The sequence below is a fragment of the Phyllobates terribilis genome, unplaced genomic scaffold (genome assembly GCF_046119375.1).
Source record: "Phyllobates terribilis strain yellow unplaced genomic scaffold, ASM4611937v1 Scaffold_2__4_contigs__length_985480577, whole genome shotgun sequence".
Lineage (NCBI taxonomy): Eukaryota > Metazoa > Chordata > Amphibia > Anura > Dendrobatidae > Phyllobates > Phyllobates terribilis.
Genome location: NW_027362762.1, coordinates 107,911,079 through 107,932,628, shown reverse-complemented (window position 1 = coordinate 107,932,628; position 21,550 = coordinate 107,911,079). Strand labels below are relative to the sequence as shown.

General features: G+C 41.4%; 1 protein-coding gene across 2 annotated transcripts in view; it reads right to left on the bottom strand.

Moving 5' to 3' along the window:
- The window catches only part of MTUS2 (microtubule associated scaffold protein 2), an 833,540-nt gene that overhangs the window by 193,725 nt on the left and 618,265 nt on the right, over positions 1 to 21,550 (bottom strand). For both annotated transcript variants that reach the window (XM_073662484.1, XM_073662485.1), the window contains exon 5: positions 16,757 to 16,921. In XM_073662484.1, coding sequence (XP_073518585.1) covers positions 16,757 to 16,921 — 165 coding nt within the window. The remainder of the gene's footprint in view (positions 1 to 16,756; positions 16,922 to 21,550) is intronic.

Sequence of the window (21,550 nt, the reverse complement as noted above, 5' to 3'; positions counted from 1 at the left end):
ATATTTGAAAATTGCTTCTCCAAACCAGAACACCTCTTTAATGGCATTATATTCTGGTTATACTCACAAAGCACATAACAACATTCATGATGTTGTATCCTAATGGCAAAAGAGAATTTTTCAGTGATATTTTGCTTCTATTTTGATATTATTATGTACAGTCCTCCAAAGATAAATTCTGTTATTTTCATGATATCTCAGTTCCAGGTTCATGGCTTCATGAGATGACATATAATCCCAGTACACAGCAGATAGTGACCTTGAAATTTACTCAGTGGAACCAACGTATATTTTCAGGAGAAAACTGGAGAGATGAATGGAAAAACAGCATGTGCTGTAATTTAGAAAAATTGTTGGAAAATTGAAAGTGTGTAATGAACTGGTCTACTTCCCAGTAATATACACAATACCAGTTAGCGACACTGGTTTACAACAGCCTGCACTTCAAAAGTGAAAGAATCAATCAAATCATTCTTAAACATTTGCTCACTTTTCTTCTTCTTCAGCTGTACAAACTGATCAGGAAATGTTCTGATAACTCAGATTCTAGAATTTATTAATAAGGCTAGATATTTGCAGAGATTTGTGAATCTTGGAGCATCAATGTAGAAGAAATGAAAAATGACTGTTCAAGCTAAACGCAGGTATGGTGTATCTTTGGCATATTTGTTTTAGTTCAGTGCACTTTGCCACTTACTTGCTTCGCATCTTTCCTCTTCCTTGCTTGACAGCTCTGGCTTTACAGGAGCCAAAGGAGGGCAAACAAGTATATAGGAAGGTACACTGAACTGCTCAGTCGCATCATGGGTACAGAAAGGGCCCTGTGCTTGGTTTGAACAGTCATTTTGTGATGACAGACTCCCTTTAAAATATGTACTTTTTTTTAAATATATTTCTGCTTATAAAGTGCTAACTAGAGATGATCAGCTCTTTTGAAATTTAAATTTGCCAGCTTCAATTACATTTAAAAAAAATTTGATTTGCAGCAAATAAGTTGCCTGCGAATCCCAGGTACTGCTAAGCCTTTAATTTCCCAGAAAAATGTGAAACAGTATGAGGTCTTCTAGGATTATATTTATCCCTTTTCGAGTTCTTTAATGAAAGCATAACCTTAGAAATGTCAAAATGACCTCAACATATCTGATTATGGGTACAATTTTCTGTTTAACAAAATATTGGACTGTATTAAATTTTAAACATGTTCCAAAAATTATTCCTTTTTGGGGGCAGATGCCTATTTTGCTGGTGATTATACACAGGTGGCATATAGCGAAGAAGTTATGTCTTTCTGACAAGCAGTGATCTAAATATTATCCCTGGTACGTAGCAAAAAGTTTTCTATTTGTTTAATAAAGAAGCAATAGCTTTTTTATTCAGGCTTCCAAAAATTATCCCAACTTTTCGATCAGTAATACGCTTGCTGCTTGGAAACAAAATAAGCAATGGCTTTATGCCAAGTCATCCAAACATTATCCCTTTTAACTTGGCGGCAGTAACAGGGTTGCTCTTTTAAAAGTGAAAAGCAATGACATTAAAAAAGCCATGCAAAACTGATCCCTTTTGTAGGAACAGTTTTGTCAGGGGTGTGTCAGAGGTGACAGACAGTCGCCCTGCAGTGGGTTGCAGGAAATCTCTACATTTGGCATTGCAGACAGCTTCTTAGATAAGAGGCTGTCTTTAGGACCGAGTGGCTACCTCTCTCTTGCTAATTATAATTAGCTCTCTGGTCTGGTTGTATATATACCTGGTGTGTCTGAGAGGGAGTCGCCGGCTATATTCATTTCTACTTGTGAGGCTTAGCAGGAGTATTACTTCGTCCTCTCTGGAGCTTGAGGCCGTGTGCATATTTGGACTCATCTAAAGCTATGCAATTTCCCCCTGTTTTGTCTTCCCTTGTTGTCTTTAGTGTTTAGTGGAGGTTGACTAGTGCTCATCTCCTTTCATCCCTAGCCGTAGCCATACGCCAGGGAAAGTAGAGCGAGGCAAGCGTGCGGCGATTGCTGAAGAGGCAATATAGGGACGGTAGTTGAGACAGGGTGACGCAGGAACAGACTAGGAGGTCTCCACTTCCCCCTTTCCCTAGTGTCTGAGCTCCCTTTCCCTTTTCCCTCTGTGTTGCACTAACACCTGGCATGACAAGTTTCAGGTTCAACTACACCAGTGATGTCAAACTCAAAGAAACAGAGGGCCAAAATTAAAAACTTAGACAAAGTTGTGGGCCAACCTTAGTATTTATTACAAAAAATGTCTACAATTGAGGACGTTTTTCCTTCAAATATAACGATGAACCTTTTCATATGGACACAAACTACCCTAGAGGAAGCCACACATCGAGTGGCGATACGTGTGGGGTCTTTTCCTCCTCCATCACATATTGTCCCTATTTACAGGTTACCTTTATATGCATCCTTGTCTATTTTTTCAGTTTTATGGTTATATGGCTATGTATGACGTTCACGTCCATATTTAGGTCTTGGTATTTATTAGGTGGATGTATATTTGTGCAGCACAGGTTCTCATCTGCTGTTAACTTTAGATTCATTACAACTCATGGATCGATTCTCTCAGGTTAACTGTTGGTTCATGCATGCTCTGCATTTTCTGCTGTGCATACACTGATCCAATGATTCATCCTCATTACTCAGTAATGACACACATTTGTCTACTGTTATTTAAGCTTTTTTTAAGGACTCTACTAGTGTTGAGCGAGCACTAAAATGTTCGGGTGCTCGAAGCTCGGGCCGAGCTCGCCATGATACTCGGGTGCTCGACCCGAGCAACGAGCCCAATGTTAGTCTATGGGAGACTCGAGCATTTTTGCGGTGGCACCCCCGGCAGTCTTTTAAAAGCCTAACAAGTGCCCAAAACGATAGTGACAGTGCTCAAATGACATGGGGACAGCATGGGGATCGCCCCAGGAAGCATTTCTGACCCCCAGGTCACTGCTGTCAACAACGTGGTCAGAGGTATTAAGCCACTTTTACAGGCTCACAATAAAACGTTCAAAAACGAAAGTGAAACTTTTTTCCTGTGAAATATGTTAAGGAACATCCTTTCCAGGGTAAAGACTTGTGTATAAGTTAAAATAAATGACCAAAAACAAAAATACTCCTCCACACCTTTGGCTATGTTCACAAGTAGCATTTTTTATGCGTTTTTGCACTTTTGTATTGCTTTCAACTATGACAAATGCATTCACCGTGAAATGTTATTTTAACATTTTACAACCTTATCTGGCCATGTGCTGTGTGACACATGCATAAAGTGCTGAAAAGACAAGGGAACAGCATGGGGAAGACCCCTGGAAGCATCTCTGACTCCCAGGTCACTGTCTAAAAGTGTGCCCATCATAAGTGATCCTTACCGCATCAGAAGATGCAGACTTGCAACTATCCCCATGCAAGTTCTAGTCCCAGGGCAGTGTTCAATTGTACCTCCCCCATTCCTTGCAATACAAGCTCAAGTATGCAGCCTGCCACCCACCCACCCCAGTCTGCAATACCATACTGCTTGCTTGCTTGAACTTGAAATTGGGCCTTTTAGGCATGTGGAGGCGGAATCTGGCCACCACGTCATGGCTGTGTTGGCGGCCTGGAATCCATACTCAGTCCCCAGCCGCCCGGCGGCCGGGTGTCCATACTCGGTCCCCAGCCGCCCCGCGGCCGGGTGTCCACACACGGTCCCCAGCCGCCCCTATTTCTCCTTGGAACATCCCCCCACACACTTTTCTTAGCCCGGCCTGCTTTAGGCAGCATTGGACGAGCCCACCAGAGAACCAGACTCCTCCGGTGGGCCCTGACTTCTCCATCGGTGGAGTTGAGAGTGCCAAGGTGAGGATCATGATGATGATGACAGAAGTTAGCATCTGCTATGTTTTCTGTTAATGCAAGTGTAAGTGTGCAGCCTGCCACCCACCCACCCCCAGACTGCAATTCCATACTGCTAGCTTGCACTTGAAATGGGGCCTTTTAGTTTGGAGGAGGCCGAAGCTGGCCACTACCTCATGGCTGCTTCGGCAGCGAGGTATCCATACTCAGTCCCCAGCCGCCCATATTTGTCCTGGTGTGCCTTATACATAAGATTAAGCGTGTATACCAAAACATTACCTGTGCCCTCCCCAGTGCATTTAGTGGGAAGGAGAGCCTATTCCGCTGTAGTGTGTGCATGCCAAACCCCTGTTCATGGTACATGCGAAGATGCCTCCCACCTTGCACCTGTCATTGCAGACTTGCAACTATCCCCTTTCAAGTCCTTGTCCCAGGGCAGTGTTCAATTGTACCTCTCCCATTCCTTGCAATGCAAGCGCAAGTATGCAGCCTGCCACCCACCCACCCCCAGGCTGCAATACCATACTGCTTGCTTGCTTGCACTTTAAATTGGGCCTTTTAGGCATCTGGAGGCGGAATCTGGCCACCACTGGAAGTATTATCTGCTATCCAATTAATAACCTGTTCACACTGATCAGTTCTCAATACAGGTGTTGTTCTTTGCTTCCCTAGTAATTCGGTCAAGAAGTGGGAGCGAGCAGATGTGGCTGTTGGTTGTGGCACATTTTCACCTTGGCCACGGTCCCGTCCTCTGCACGAACCATCACCAGAACGTCCACTTCCACGTCCCTTGCCACGCGCCTTGCCCATTGTAAATGAAGTAAAATAGCTTACACTTGCACTATCAATGGAAAAAGGGTAATAAAGAGTAGATTAGAACCGTGGAAGAGGAAAACATTATTGTTATTGTTTACTGGGGTATACCACACTTTTTTAAATAGAGATATTTGCGGCTGAACAGTGAGCGACACACTCAAACTGCTTTTTTTTTAGATACCAAAGGCCCAAAACTGGATAGTACAGCGATTTGACCCGTGGAACTGCGAAACCACACTGGGATGTCGGGCCTACACAAGACTATTTTCAACAGATATATTTTTGTGTCCCAACAGTCAGGAGACACTACTGTTTTTCTTTACGGAAAAAACTACCAAAAGCTGAATAATAGAGATTTTTTACCGTGGGATGGCAAAACCACAGTTATTGTTTACTGGGGTATACCACACTTTTTTAAACAGAGATATTTGCGGCTGAACAGTGAGCGACACACTCAAACTGCTTTTTTTTTTAGATACCAAAGGCCCAAAACTGGATAATACAGCGATTTGACCCGTGGAACTGCGAAACCACACTGAGATGTCGGGCCTACACAAGACTATTTTCAACAGATATATTTTTGTGTCACAACAGTCAGGAGACACTACTGTTTTTCTTTACGGAAAAAACTACCAAAACCTGAATAATAGAGATTTTTTACCGTGGGATGGCAAAACCACAGTTATTGTTTACTGGGGTATACCACACTTTTTTAAATAGAGATATTTGAGGCTGAACAGTGAGCGACACACTCAAACTGCTTTATTTTAGATACCAAAGGCCCAAAACTGGATAGTACAGCGATTTGACCCGTGGAACTGCGAAACCACACTGGGATGTCGGGCCTACACAAGACTATTTTCAACAGATATATTTTTGTGTCACAACAGTCAGGAGACACTACTGTTTTTCTTTACGGAAAAAACTACCAAAACCAGGGGAGGAGTCCTGAGGAGATAATTTGCATATTCCCACTGCATTTTGGGGTAAGTGAAGAGTCTCCGCGAGCTCAAAGAACACTGGATTTTGGCTGTTGGAGCTGAAAAGAGGACATCGGTAAACCGCGCGCCTTCCGGCGTGCGCATTTTGAAGCTTTTTTCACTATTTTCAGAACATTAACAGTAAGAACATGGAAGAGTCCAGGAGCCATTTGGTGAGCTGCATATCCTGCTACATGTTCACAGACTTGCCAGTGGAAAAGCCAAACTTCACATGCCAGAAATGCAAGCTTGTGTCCCTGTTGGAGGAAAAGTTGCGAAATCTAGAAGAGAGGTTAACTACCTTGAAAATCATTAAGGAAGGTGAAGAGTTCTTAGACAGAGCAGAATTATCTCTTCATGATTCAGAAAGAGAAGAAATTCGAACTGCACCTGATGAAACAGAGGAATGGAAGCATGTGACCCACAGAAGCAGGAGGATCGAGAGGCAGTCAGCACCCATACTGCTCAGAAACCAGTACCAGGCTCTCACGCAGGAGAACCATGAAGAAATACAGCAAAATAAGACTTTGCCAGCAATGAATAACCTTGTAAGCCCTCAGAATCCTCCTGGATGGAGAAAGAAGAATGTTGTGAAAAAAAAAACTGAGAGTGGTGGTCATGGGGGATTCCCTGCTAAGAGGAACAGAGGCCGCTATCTGCAGACCAGACATAACCTCAAGAGAAATGTGCTGTCTTCCAGGAGCAAAAATTAAAGATGTGTCTGACAGGATATCAAGACTCTTCAGACCTACAGATCACTACCCATTCCTGCTAATACATGTGGGGACAAATGACACCGCAAGAAAGGACCTGGAAACCATCTGCAGTGACTTTGAAGACTTAGGCAAGAAAGTGAAAGAATTGGGAGTGCAGGTGGTCTTCTCATCCATCCTCCCAGTGGATGGCCATGGAACAATGAGGTGGAATAAGATTCTACAGGTGAACAACTGGCTACGTCGATGGTGCCGTCAACAAGGATTTGGATTTCTGGATCACGGAATGAATTACCTATACGATGGACTACTTGCTAGAGATGGGGTGCACCTTACGAAGACTGGAAAACGTGTATTTGGAAGTCGCCTTGCTACACTCATCAGGAGAGCTTTAAACTAGAACAATGTGGGAAGGGAAGCAAAAGGCCAGAAAAAGCCATACAGCTGACAAATACTATTGAGATCTCTGCTACTGGAAGTGGAAAGGAAGAACAAAGACAAAACAATTTAAATAATAAAAATATGGGAGGAAGAGAAACCAATCACAAACTAAAATGTTTTTATACAAATGCACAAAGCATGGGCAACAAACAAGGAGAATTGGAACTACTAATGCAGGAAAAGGAATATGATGTCATTGGAATCACTGAAACTTGGTGGGACGATACACATGATTGGAATACAAGGCTAAAAGGATACAACTTATTTGCAAGAAACAGACTTGATAAACGAGGAGGAGGTGTCGCATTGTATGTTAGAAAAGCGTATATCTGCACAGAGATTGAAGCTTCAGAGACTGGGAGTTCTGTGGAAACTGTTTGGGTAAGAATACAAGGAGAGAACAACAGAAAGGACACCATTGTAGGCATTTACTACAGGCCACCTGGGCAAGCTGAAGATATGGATGAACTCTTTATGTATCAAATGACCAAGTTCTCCAAAAAATATGACGTAGTGGTCATGGGAGATTTCAACTATCCAGACATTTGTTGGGAATCTCTCTCAAGTAAAACTAACAGGTCAAGCAAATTCTTATCCTCTCTTGCTGACAATTTTATCTTCCAAAAGGTAGGGGAGAAAACAAGGGGATCTGCTACTTTGGATCTAATCCTTATAAACAGGGAGGAAATGGTTGAGGAGGTAAAGGTGGCTGGGACCCTAGGAGGCAGCGATCATGCTATTATAGAATTTTGGATAACTAGAGGAGGAAGACATGTGAAGACTCAAACTTCAAGGTTAGATTTTAGAAAGGCAGATTTTAAGAGACTCAGAAAGAGAATAGGAGGGATCCAATGGCTGGATGTCCTTAAGGACAAAAATGTCCAGGAAGGATGGGAAATTTTTAAAAATGAGATTCTCAAAGCACAATCGTTAACAATCCCGAAAAGTAGGAAGAATGGGAAGTATTTAAGGAAACCAGGATGGATGAACACAGAACTTAAACACATGCTAAAAAGAAAGAAAGAAATGTTTATTAAATGGAAAGAGGGAGGCATATCTAAAGAAGATTATAATGCAGTCTGCAGATCCTGCAGGGCACGTATCAGGTTAGCTAAAGCAGACAATGAATTAAGGCTTGCAAGAGATGTCAAAAGCAATAAAAAAGGATTTTGAGGGTATGTCAAAAGTAAAAGAAAAGTCAAAGATGCTATAGGATTTTTACAGGATGAAAATGGAGAAATGGTAAGAGAGGATGTTGAGAAGGCCGAACTTTTTAACTCCTATTTTGCATCTGTTTTCTCTCAGAAAGAAAATGTAACATCAGCTGATCTTCACTGTCCTTTTAAAGGAATAGAGGAATCCAAGTTATCTGTAAACAGAAAGATTGTGAGGGAATATTTAGCGAACATAAATGAGTTCAAGTCTCCAGGTCCAGATGAGTTACACCCCAGAGTACTGAAGGAGATCGTAGAAGAAATTTTAGAACCACTCTCCATAATCTTTGAAAATTCTTGGAGAACAGGAGAAGTCCCAGAAGACTGGAGAAGAGCAAATGTTGTTCCTATCTTCAAAAAGGGGAAGAAGGTGGACCCAGGGAACTATAGGCCGGTGAGTCTGACTTGTATACCAGGAAAGATCTTTGAACAAATTATTAAACAACATGTATGTAAGTACCTGGATAAGAATGAAGTGATTAACCAGAGTCAGCATGGGTTTGTAACTAACAAGTCATGTCAGACTAACTTAATTTCCTTCTATGACAGAATCACTGACTGGGTGGATCAGGGAAATGCTGTAGATATAGTATATCTTGACTTCAGCAAAGCATTTGACAAAGTATCTCACACCATCCTTATTGAAAAAATGACCAAGTATGCAATGGACCAGGCAACTGTTAGGTGGATTCATAACTGGCTTAGTGATCCGACTCAAAGGGTGGTTGTTAATGGCTTCACATCCAGCTGGATGAATGTCTCAAGTGGGGTACCACAGGGCTCCGTCCTGGGACCTGTATTGTTCAACATCTTCATCAATGATTTAGATGAAGGAATTGAGGGTAAACTGATTAAATTTGCTGATGACACAAAGCTAGGAGGGATAGCTAATACTAGAGAAGAGAGAGAGAGGATTCAAAAAGACCTAAATAAACTGGAGCAGTGGGCAGCAACCAACAGAATGGTTTTTAAAAGGGAAAAATGCAAAGTACTACATCTGGGCAAAAAAAATGAAAAAAGCATATACAGAATGGGAGGAATAGAGCTAAGCAACAGTACATGTGAAAAAGACTTAGGTATACTAATAGATCATAGACTGAACATGAGTCAACAGTGTGATGCAGCAGCAAAAAAGGCAAATACAATTCTGGGATGTATTAACAGAAGCATACAGTCTAGATCACGTGAAGTCATTATCGGTCTTTTCTCCTCTTTGGTCAGACCTCATCTGGAATACTGTGTACAGTTTTGGGCACCACATTTTAAAAAAGACATAGACAAACTGGAGCAAGTTCAGAGAAGAGCGACCAGAATGATGACTGGTCTGCAAACCATGTCCTATGAGGAACGGTTGCAGGATTTGGGAATGTTTAGCTTGCAAAAAAGAAGACTGAGAGGAGACTTAATAGCTGTCTACAAGTATGTCAAGGGCTGTCACATTGTAGAAGGATCCTCTTTATTCTCATTTGCACAAGGAAAGACTAGAAGCAATGGGATGAAACTAAATGGGAGGAGACACAGATTAGATATTAGAAAAAACTTTTTGACAGTTAGGGTGATTAATGAGTGGAACAGGCTGCCACGAGAGGTGGTGAGTTCCCCTTCAATGGACGTCTTCAAAGAGAGGCTGGACAGAAATCTGTCTGAGATGATTTAGTGAATCCTGCTTTGAGCAGGGGGTTGGACCAGATGACCCAGGAGGTCCCCTCCAACCAGGGCTGGCGTCAGCACCCGGCGCACCCGGGCAAATGCCGGGGCCCTGAGCAGGCAGAGGGGCCCACTGGCGGTCGCGCACCCCGCTGGGCTATGGGCGGAGGAGAGCGGTGTCAGCGCCCGCCCTTCTCCGCCGCTTGCTCAGGGCCCGGCAGGCGGATACTTACCTCTCCCCGTGCCTCCGCAGATCAGCTGTCTTCCTGCTCTGCGCTCCCTGTGACGTCTCAGGTCAGAGGGCGCGGTGACGTCTTTACACCGCGCCCTCCCCTGAGCCGTCACAGGGAGCGCTGAGCGGGAAGACGCCGACAACGCTGGAGTTCGGACCCGAGCAGCGGGCAGCAGGTAGCAGGTGAGGAGAAGGGAGGTGAGTATTTGATTTTTTTTTTTTAATGTATGGAGGCATGGGGCAGTATAAAGAGAAGGGCGGGGGGCATCCTGCATGGGGCATTATAAAGAGAGGGGGGGACATCCTGCATGGGGCATTATAAAGAGAGGGGGGGACATCCTGCATGGGGCATTATAAAGAGGAGGGGTGACAGCCTGCATGGGGCATTATAAGGTGGGGAACAGCCTGCATGGGGCATTATAAAGAGGGGGGGGGGACATCCTGCATGGGGCATTATAAAGAGGAGGGGTGACATCCTGCATGGGGCATTATAAAGAGGAGGGGTGACAGCCTGCATGGGGCATTATAAGGTGGGGAACAGCCTGCATGGGGCATTATAAAGGGGGGGGCAGCCTGTATGGGGCATTATGTGGGGGGTAACAGCCTGCATGGAGCATTATAAGGGGGGGACAGCCTGTATGGGGCATTATATGGGGACCGGTATCCTGTATGGAGCGTTATATGGGGGCCAGTATTCCGTATGGGGGCCAGTATTCCGTATGGAGCCTTATATGGGGGCCAGTATTCCGTATGGAGCCTTATATGGGGGCCAGTATTCCGTATGGAGCCTTATATGGGGGCCAGTATTCCGTATGGGGGCCAGTATTCCGTATGGAGCCTTATATGGGGGCCAGTATTCCGTATGGAGCCTTATATGGGGGCCAGTATTCCGCATGGAGCCTTATATGGGGGTCAGTATTCCGCATGGAACCTTATATGGGGGTCAGTATTCTGCATGGAGCCTTATATGGGGGCCAGTATTCCATATGGAGCCTTATATGGGGGCCAGTATTCCGTATGGAGCCTTATATGGGGGCCAGTATTCCGTATGGAACCTTATATGGGGGTCAGTATTCCGCATGGAGCCTTATATGGGGGCCAGTATTCCGTATGGGGCCTTATATGGGGGCCAGTATTCCTTATGGGGCCTTATATGGGGGCCAGTATTCCGTATGAAGCGTTATATGGGGGCCAGTATTCCGTATGGAGCCTTATATGGGGGCCACTATTCTGTGTGGAGCGATTCACCGGTTTCTGAGCTATTGTGGAATTTACAGTAGATATCACTCATGTAATGTAAGAAGTGAAATCTTTGCATTGTACTATATATATATATATTTCTCTGCGGTATCTCTGCATCATGAATCGTGGTATGTGTTAAAGGGGCCCACTGAGACTCTTTCGCCCGGGGCCCAGAAAAACCTGGAGCCGGCCCTGCCTCCAACTCTACCATTCTATGATTCTATGATTCTATGAATAATAGAGATTTTTTACCGTGGGATGGCAAATCCACAGTTATTGTTTACTGGGGTATACCACACTTTTTTAAATAGAGATATTTGCGGCTGAACAGTGAGCGACACACTCAAACTGCTTTTTTTTTAGATACCAAAGGCCCAAAACTGGATAGTACAGCGATTTGACCCGTGGAACTGCGAAACCACACTGGGATGTCGGGCCTACACAAGACTATTTTCAACAGATATATTTTTGTGTCACAACAGTCAGGAGACACTACTGTTTTTCTTTACGGAAAAAACTACCAAAAGCTGAATAATAGAGATTTTTTACCATGGGATGGCAAAACCACAGTTATTGTTTACTGGGGTATACCACACTTTTTTAAATAGAGATATTTGCGGCTGAACAGTGAGCGACACACTCAAACTGCTTTTTTTTTTAGATACCAAAGGCCCAAAACTGGATAGTACAGCGATTTGACCCGTGGAACTGTGAAACCACACTGGGATGTCGGGCCTACACAAGACTATTTTCAACAGATATATTTTTGTGTCACAACAGTCAGGAGACACTACTGTTTTTCTTTACGGAAAAAACTACCAAAAGCTGAATAATAGAGATTTTTTACCATGGGATGGCAAAACCACAGTTATTGTTTACTGGGGTATACCACACTTTTTTAAATAGAGATATTTTCGGCTGAACAGTGAGCGACACACTCAAACTGCTTTTTTTTTTAGATACCAAAGGCCCAAAACTGGATAGTACAGCGATTTGACCCGTGGAACTGCGAAACCACACTGGGATGTCGGGCCTACACAAGACTATTTTCAACAGATATATTTTTGTGTCACAACAGTCAGGAGACACTACTGTTTTTCTTTACGGAAAAAACTACCAAAACCTGAACAATAGAGATTTTTTACCATGGGATGGCAAAACCACAGTTATTGTTTACTGGGATATACCACACTTTTTTAAATAGAGATATTTGCGGCTGAACAGTGAGCAACACACTCAAACTGCTTTTTTTTTTTTAGATACAAATGGCCCAAAATGGATAATACAGAGGTTTGAACCGTGGAAGTGCAAAACAACACTTCTGTTTCTCTAGCCTACACCAGACTATTTTCAACAGTTATATTTGTGTCTGAAAAATCAGAGACACGCTTTTTTTTTGGGGGGGGGGGACACACTAAAAGGTTAATAAGACGAGTATTTGTACAGTGTGAAGGAGGAAAAAAAAAGGAGGATTTAGATGAAAAAAAAAGGATTTTTCTTGGCCCCCGACACCTGGTGCTAAGTCCAGCAATTTCAGCAACAGGAGCACACAGGACTGTAATGCAGTGTTTGCTGGTATAACCACTGTGTCTCCTATACAGCCTGCCTGCCTGATATCTGGGATGGATATTAGTCCTGAAAAGGACTTTGTTTGTTTGTTCTGGCAGCCTTTACAGAACCTACACTAACTATTTCGCAGTTTATATCTCTCCCTAAATCAGCAGCGCTGTCCCTACACTGTCTAATCCGGAGCGACTGGGTCCAAGATGGCGGCGCCCCGTTTTAAATACTCGAGGTGACGCTGTGCGGCCAGCCAATCACTGTAATTCCCACAACCAACATGGCTGCAGCATTACAGTGACTGGCTGGCAATCCCTGCATGTTCATTGGCTCTGTAAAGAGCGCCAAACATGCAGGGCGGAGACCCGAGCTCCCGCCCGAGTAACCCGGAAATGCTCGGTGCTCGCCGAACATCCCGAGTAGTGTGATGCTCGGGCGAGTACCGAGTAGTGTCGAGCATGTTCGCTCAACACTAGACTCTACCATTGCCACTACCATTAATATCCATCTTTAACTGTGACATCTTTCTTTATATGGGGTTCTCTGTCAATTGCTACCATTTGGACATATGAGGAAAGGTGTTAGGCCATGGCCCCACTATCAGTATTTGGTCAGTTTTCGGTTAGTATTTTTTCTCAGGAGTGGGAGCCAAGACCAGGAGTGGGTGATAAATGCAGAATTGGTGACTTGTTTCTATTATACCTTTTCTCTGATTGCTCCTCACCTGGTTTTGGCTCCCACTCCTGAGAAAAAATACTGACCGAATACTGACCAAATACTGATAGTGGGGCCGTGGCCTTACTCTTATTATGGACATACCCAGTTTATTATTATGTAGCCCTTTGGCTTTTTAAATGTTTTTAACTGTGTGCTTTGATTTGTCCTTGTACCAGAATAAAGACTATTTTTATTTGGTGAGCTCAACATTTTTGCATAGTTCTTTCTTTTCTTTCTTGTTACTTACAGGAGTGGACAAAGCAATCATGGGGTCCCATAGCAGAAGTTCTAATTGCCCGCACTCCTTCAAAAAAAAAATCTTAATATTCAGTGGGGTCACATAAGAGCAGATCTCACAACTTTGCAGCGCTTACAAAGTAATTTTCCTCCTATTGAAGCCAGGAGATTGCCCTTTCATTACCCCAATAAAGTATGATGCCTGCAAAAATGCCCCCCAAACACAGTATGATACCCCCACAGTGAATTCTTCCACAGTACCCTCCACACGCATGGTATGGTGACCCTACTGTACCCCTCCCTCAACCCCTACCCCCGGCAAAAGACTACTACTCCCATGTTTTATCTTCAGTGCTGCAGTCTTACACCACACTATGTCTGAACTGTGCATTCTGATGTCCTCTGTATAGCCTCTAACTCCAATGCATGGCTGCTGCATTCTCTGCCTTTGCTTTTATACTGGCTTAGAGTCATAGAGTCATAGAATGGTAGAGTTGGAAGGGACCTCCTGGGTCATCTGGTCCAACCCCCTGCTCAAAGCAGGATTCACTAAATCATCTCAGACAGATGTCTGTCCAGCCTCTGTTTGAAGACGTCCATTGAAGGGGAACTCACCACCTCTCGTGGCAGCCTGTTCCACTCATTAATCACCCTAACTGTCAAAAAGTTTTTTCTTTGATTAACCCATTCTGCAAGGAAACAGTATATTCTACATTCGAATAAAATTAACACTTTTAAAAGCTTTTTTTCACTGAAATGTGTATATTTTTGTGTAAAAAGCATTTTTGCAATATATATTCCTTAAAAATGTTAAACTGTTAAGTTATTCACAGTCTGCTATGTACAGTGATAAATAAAGGATGCTGAAGTTAAATCTGTCAGTTAGCTCATCTGGCTGTTTTAGGCTGTAACTCTTATCCATCTTCCCTTGAATCACCTCCTAAAATGATTTATGAATAATTGAAAGTATAGGTGGTTCCAGGAGAGAAAAGATTAGAGTTATAGACTGCTGTAAGATGAGCCCACTGATGAATTTACTGATAACTCATTCTGCAGTTTGCCATGTGCTTTAATATATAGAGGATATAGAAGCCAAACAATTCAAATTTTGGAATAAAACCCAATTGCAAAAAAAGTTTTTTACCCAAAAATACATTCATTTATGTAAAAAAATTTAACCACAGAACCACCAAGCTGGCAAGGAATACTAAAGTTACAGGCTAAATCCAAGACAAGCAATTGGCTAATATCATCGTTAGTCTTCATGCAAATGGTGGAGTTGTATGGAGGCACACAGAATCCCTGCTGCTCGGTTTTATGGACCATATGTATAGTGGAAGGATAACTTCTCCTTTAGCAGCAAAGCGTCAAGATGAGAAATCCTCTGTAATAGGGCATCCGAAGGAACATTCCATGATTATTTGGGAGGGGGGGGCAGATTAATGCGTAATCCAACACAAAATCTTTGTATACCTCTATATGAAATAAGCAAAGTACAGAAATACCGTAGGGCCCCACATATGTTTTATTAAGGCCATCTCTTTTTGACTGAAAAATTATTATGGTCGAGTCCGACCTTAGACTTTCTCACACTGTTCCTAAAGTCTCTACTCTCCTTGTCCAAAAGTACAAAACACTCATTATGGTGAATAACTTCATATCTATAGGAGATTTGACCTTGTATTATGATTTGGTGTCCAGAGCAGGATCCAAGTATAAAATCTGATAGGGTATGCAATGTGGAGAAAAATAAAAGCCAGATACTATACCAATAAATATATAACAAGTAACTGCACCATTTTCTGTCAATTCAACAAAACACAATACAAGGTATTTTTTTTACAATTTAATAGTTTACCTATAACCTAATTATATTTTAAAAAGTGATGTATTTTTTTACATATAAATTAGTAATTCTTATTAAAATAATGCATTATTATAAACATGTATACATATATTAATAATAATTATTATTATTATTATTATTATTAAATAAAAAATAAGGATAATGTGCCAAATAAAGTATTATTTTAATTATTCTGAAAATAATTGTATAATAATGATTATTAATACTAGTATCATTATATAATTTATAAATAATGTGTATAATAATGTAATATTGTAATTATTCTAAATATAAATTGTATAATAATATTTATCAAAAACAATAATAATAAAATATAACAACAATAATAATAACAACAGCAACAACAATATAACATAATAATAATAGTATAACAATAATAATAAAATATAACAACAATAATAATAACAGCAACAACAACATAACATAATAATAGTATAACAATAATAATAAAATAATTTACAACTATTATTAATATTATTAAACAATTATTATTATTATTATTATTATTATACAATTGTTTTCTGAATTAATTGACTTATCCACCTCTGGGATAACTTTTATTTTTACCTTAAATTTATGTATTTGGGGCCAAAAATTATTTTTGCAATTCATTTTGATTGCAAAATTAGCACAGTTTTGCTTTTTCGGGCTCTTTGTTCACCAGCACATTCCACTATGATGTGGATTATAGTCATAAATTAGCTGAGAGGAGCTGAGAATTAAAGGGTTAGAAACTCTCCTGTTAGACCCTCAGGATAAGCTCACTGACAGATTCTCATTTAACCCATTCTACAGCCATCAATAGACAGTGCAACACATTGGTCATAGAAGACAACATTTTTAATGAAACCAATTGCAAAAAAATATTTTTTTGCCAAAAATACATGCATATAATTAAGAAAAAAAAATGTCCCAAAAGGTGAACAACCTCCTAAATTCATAATAATGTGCAACACTATTATAATTAAAAATTATTTATTATTACTATATTAATTATTTGCATTTATTTTTTTTATATTTCTTAGAATTTCAGTAACTATAAAAAAGTCAAAATCTGTTTCTATGATATTTTTATGGCATTGTGGGTTCTGTAGTAAATTCTAGGTATCACTTGCCATTAGACAGGCTGATGGTTCTGCTTTGTCATTATAGGAGGCAGAAGAAAAACATTCATTTAACTTAATGAGAAATAGTTTCCTTCCTGTTGGGATAATGCAGATGGCGAGTTATAGCAGGGATGTTATCTGGAATAGAATTGCTTACCAGCAGGTGATGTGGTTGTTTTCTTAGCTGGAAGCAAACTCCTGCGGGGTGCGACAGTGCCACTACACACTTCCAGGATTGTCCTATTCATACCCTTGGGGATCTCCTTTGAAGTCAGAGCTGTATTTTGAGTAGGATGTTCTTCATTTGTGAAGCTTGTACCTGCTGGAAATAAAAATAGTAGAAATTAGTCAATCATAAAATATGTATTGGGAAGTGAGAAGTGGGAATTGTAGCTAGAATAACCAAAAGTGGAACATATTTAAAAAAACATGGTAACTGATCCTAAAATACATACAATTTATTCTCAAACCTTAATTGTTCAGTATCGGTATTTTTTACAACCCTTTTTAATATGCGACTGATGGACTCAGATCCCGGCGCACTTTAAAAAAAATATGATTTTGTTGGGAAAAGTCACATCGAGTCAGTAGTATTGTAATACAAGTACATCTTGGAACTACCAGAATGGGAACCACTTGTAAAGAGTGTCTCATTCTGGATGAAAAAGTGGGATACTAAGTGGGGAATACTGCGCCATGATATTTATAGATCCTAATGGGGGCGGCCTTATATGCAAAAATCCCTTTAAATAATAGCCCTTAAAGGGGTTTTCCCACGAATGAAAGTTAATTTTAATCAATAGATCTTGGAATACTAATAAGTTCCACAATTGGATGTGTTTAAATAAAATGTTCCTGTGCTGAGATAATCTTATAAATGTGCCCCTGCTGTGTACTGTGTAATGGCTGTGTCTGATCGTACAGGAACATGGTCTGATCATACCACAGCTCCTGGGCAGGGGAGGACGCAAAAGAGTATACAGACAGGACAGCAGGGGATCACAGCTGATTCTTTTTGTGAGGTAAAACATTTCACTGACTGTTTTTAAACAATGTTTTACTTCAAAGAAAAAGAATCAGCTGTGATCCCCTGCTGTAATGTCTGTATACTCTTTTCCTTCCTCGCTTGCCCAGGAGCTGTGGTATGATCAGACCATGTTCCTGTACGGTCAGACACAGCCATTACACAGTACACAGCAGGGGCACATTTATAAGATTATCTCAGCACAGCAACATTTTATTTAAACACATCCAATTGTGGAACATATTATTATTCCAAGATCTATTGATTAAAATGAACTTTTGTGTGTGGGAAAATAGCTTTAATTTATACTTTATAGGAGTTGTCTGGCTACTTTAAAAAAATAATAAAAAAAATGTCTGTATGCTGTAAAATAAGTAATAGTACCTGATCAATCGAAACCTTGTTCCATATCTCCATGTCCAATGACTCTAGGGTTCCTCCCCCAGTCTTTGCACTTCCTGCTTGATATGGATAGATATGTGACCACTGCTGCCAATCATTAGCTGTATCTGTGATATAATGGTCACTGTTGCAGGCAATGATTAGCATTAGGGGTCATATGTCCATCCAAAGTAGGAAATACAGAAACCAGCAGAAGACCTAGAAAGCATCGGAATGGGAGCGGTAGGCATGGTAAGGTAGTATTTCGTCTTCAACAATGTTTGCATAGACTAGTAGTAGTTTGTAATATATCTTATCAGAAAAATCTTTCTCCATTTATGAGACACTTATTTTTTTCCCCTTTCTCTTGAACTTACCATAAACTCTCAAAAACACAGCACAAATCTGTCTTTGTGAAAGCAAGATGGACTGTAAGCTCACTCAAGTATCAGATTACACTCTATGGTGACGGAAGAGTGAGGAGAACCCAGTACAGAGAGAGAGCAGACAGACAGCCAGATCGTGCTGTGGATTTCAGAAAATGTTTTTCACTTCAATTGTGGATTTACAGCCACACAGCTCAATACTGCTGTATAATGTTTTCCATGCTGTGCTGCTTCTGTCGTATGAGAGTTATCATAGCAGCTAGTCTCAACCCTCCAGCTCAGAGAACGATGAAAATCACAGACACAGCCACAACAGATGAGAAAACTGGTGAAAACTGCAGAATACAAGTCATATAGTGGCCATAAATATTGGTATTTCTCATCTATACACACATGATGGTTTATTCTGAAAAGCCACCAGAAATGACAAGTACGCTTTAAAGAAAACCTATCATTAGATTCATGCTACTCGAACCTCAGGCAGCATTAATCAGACACTAGCTGTGTGATTGCAAACAGGTATGTTTTACTCTGAAACTATGCTGTGTTTCAGAGTTAACATATTTTTAAAAGACAACTGGGGACTATGGAGAGAGACGGGATTAGTTCAATGACGACCCCAGAAGACTTCTACCTGCTTTTTTCTAATTAATTGAAAGATCTCTCCCTATATACAAACTCATGGGAGAGACGTGTCAATCAACTGTTGGGACCTCATTTGACTAGTAAGGGCTCTCTCCTATAGTCTCCTCCCAGCTGTTATGAAGGTGTTCACACATTCACATAAAATAACGGAGGAAGGAAAGGACTAATAAAGGAAGATATCACCCCTACACCCAACTGATCCCGGTACAGACTAGAAAAGTCCCTAACCGCACAACTAAAAACCAACTCCTCAAACCTGGCTCCCTAAAAGGCCATCAAGGGGTTTCTCATACCTCCTGAGGAACCAGAGGAGATGCCGCACATAAATCCTATAAAGAGAAAGGAGAGCATGCAGAGAGACACCAGGACCCAGGGTAAGAAACTAAACACGTTCACACAGGATGGACAGGGAAAAATATAGAGAACCAAAAAATAAACAGACTAATTGAAAACCTCCCAGACTCCAAATGTGGAAGAAAGGAAAGGGTGCTGGGGAGGATAACTCACAAACAGACTGCAGGAAAGCAACTGAGATTACTAAACAAGATAATCTCTATTCTATTCTATATCTATGGAACTGGAACTCCAAACACCCATCTGTCATGCCTCAGGATCCAATTTGGCGGTCCTGTGCTCTTCTGTTGGCATCTCTGTCCGCTGAGTCACAGCAGGTTCTGTCGCTGTCTGGGTGCTGATTACCTTTTGCCTTTGTCCACTCTTGTCGGACAGCAGGTGTTTTTCATTTGTTATCTAGCCTATCCTATCACACTGCAGGTGCTACTATTTAAACCTACCCCATACTGGTCTTCTCTGCTGGTGATAGTCTTTAGTGGGTTCTGCTTGGAGTTCTAGTCCTACTTCTAAGTTTCTAGGAAGCAAGTCAGATAATTGTACTGCTGAGGTTTCTTTTTTACCCTGTAATCTACCTCGATTCCTTAGGAGGTAAGTGATACACTCGATGGCCTTTTAGGGAGCCAGGTCTTCTCTAGGGAGAGTTGTCTTCTCTAGTTCTACCTTCAGAGTGTGTGCAGACCATTCGGAGCCTCTGCGGATTTGATGCTGCGGACTTATGCAGCGTCAAACCCGCAGCGGCCAGCTGTTACAGCATAGTGGATGGGATTTGTACAAATCTCATGTCGACTATGTGTCTCTGTGCACCCGCGGAAACTGGCATGCGGCGCATCTTTCCAGACCGCAGCATGTCAATTTCTCCTGCGGGTCTGCATGCGGACTTTCCCCATAGACCTAATCTCTATGGGGAAAGTCCGTAGTTTTTTTTTAAAAAAAGGCGGAGTTCATTTGCATATCTGCGCGCGGCTCCTCCGCAGCATTGGGGCCGTAGGCTGGGAGACTCATCTGCACATACCCTCAGGGTTTATCCAGGTCACGATGAAGCTGCTAGGGCCTGTGATGCTGGATACTATAGCCTGTACAGGAATCGGGTGGGGTTTGTGCAGTTTTTTCTTAGTTAGATCCTTTATCCCCGTGTTTACTACCATGTGTGCATAACACCATCAACCTTGATATATAATCAGCAAAGAAAGAAGGGGCAAGGTGAGTATAAATAGCCCCTCCCAAGATGTGATGGCACAGAACAAAATGTGTAAGAGAGAGACACCTGAATAGAAGCAAACCAAGGAAAGGAAGGCAAAGACGGGAACTATCAGCAGTTGGACAGAGACCACATAGGCTGTGGCTCAGCAGAGAGGGAAACCAACAACACAGCAAGAGGTCACCGGATTGAGTCCCAAAACTGAGCTATGACACCGGTTTTTCAAACTATGTTTTTTTGTGAATCGCTGCAGCATTTTAGAGTAAAACATACCTGGCTGCAACAGCACAGTCAGTCTCTGATTTCATGGTGCCTGTGGTTCAGGCAGCATGAATCTAGTGGCAGATTCGCTTTAAGCTACATGAGGCTGGAGTGCTGCAGAATGCTAACCCTTTAGCTAGATATCTGACGTAAGGGCATACTTTGCGACGGGTGTAACTATGATTAGAACAGACGTAGTATTAGAATAGGATTATCATATTTTGGTTGGTTTAGTTATGCTTTATTTTGTATCTAGCCTAGGTGCTGTTGATAGATCTTAGTTTTCTAAGTAACACATAGTAAGTAACTGGTATTAGTTATGTATATTTTAATCAGGCTTTACAGATAATTATGTGTTAATGAGGTGGCATTCATGTTTTATTGAGCTAGGCTGCAGGGATTGTTAATTGTTAATGAGTTAGTCAGACACAGGGTCTTATGGGAACAACACTTTCTTGTACAGTAATAAATAAAAAAATAAATATAAATGTTAAAATCTACCAACAACAGCTAACTGCCTTGCTGATGGTTTCCATGTTGCCAAATGAGAAGCACTCATGCTGAGTAAAGGCCCTTTTACATATCAGTTTTTTTACGTGTGCCATCCATTTTTTTAAAGGAACGAACAGGGACCCATTACAATCAATGTGCCTTTTCCCAATTTAAAAAAATTAATAAAAAAACAAGACGCTTTACTTTGAT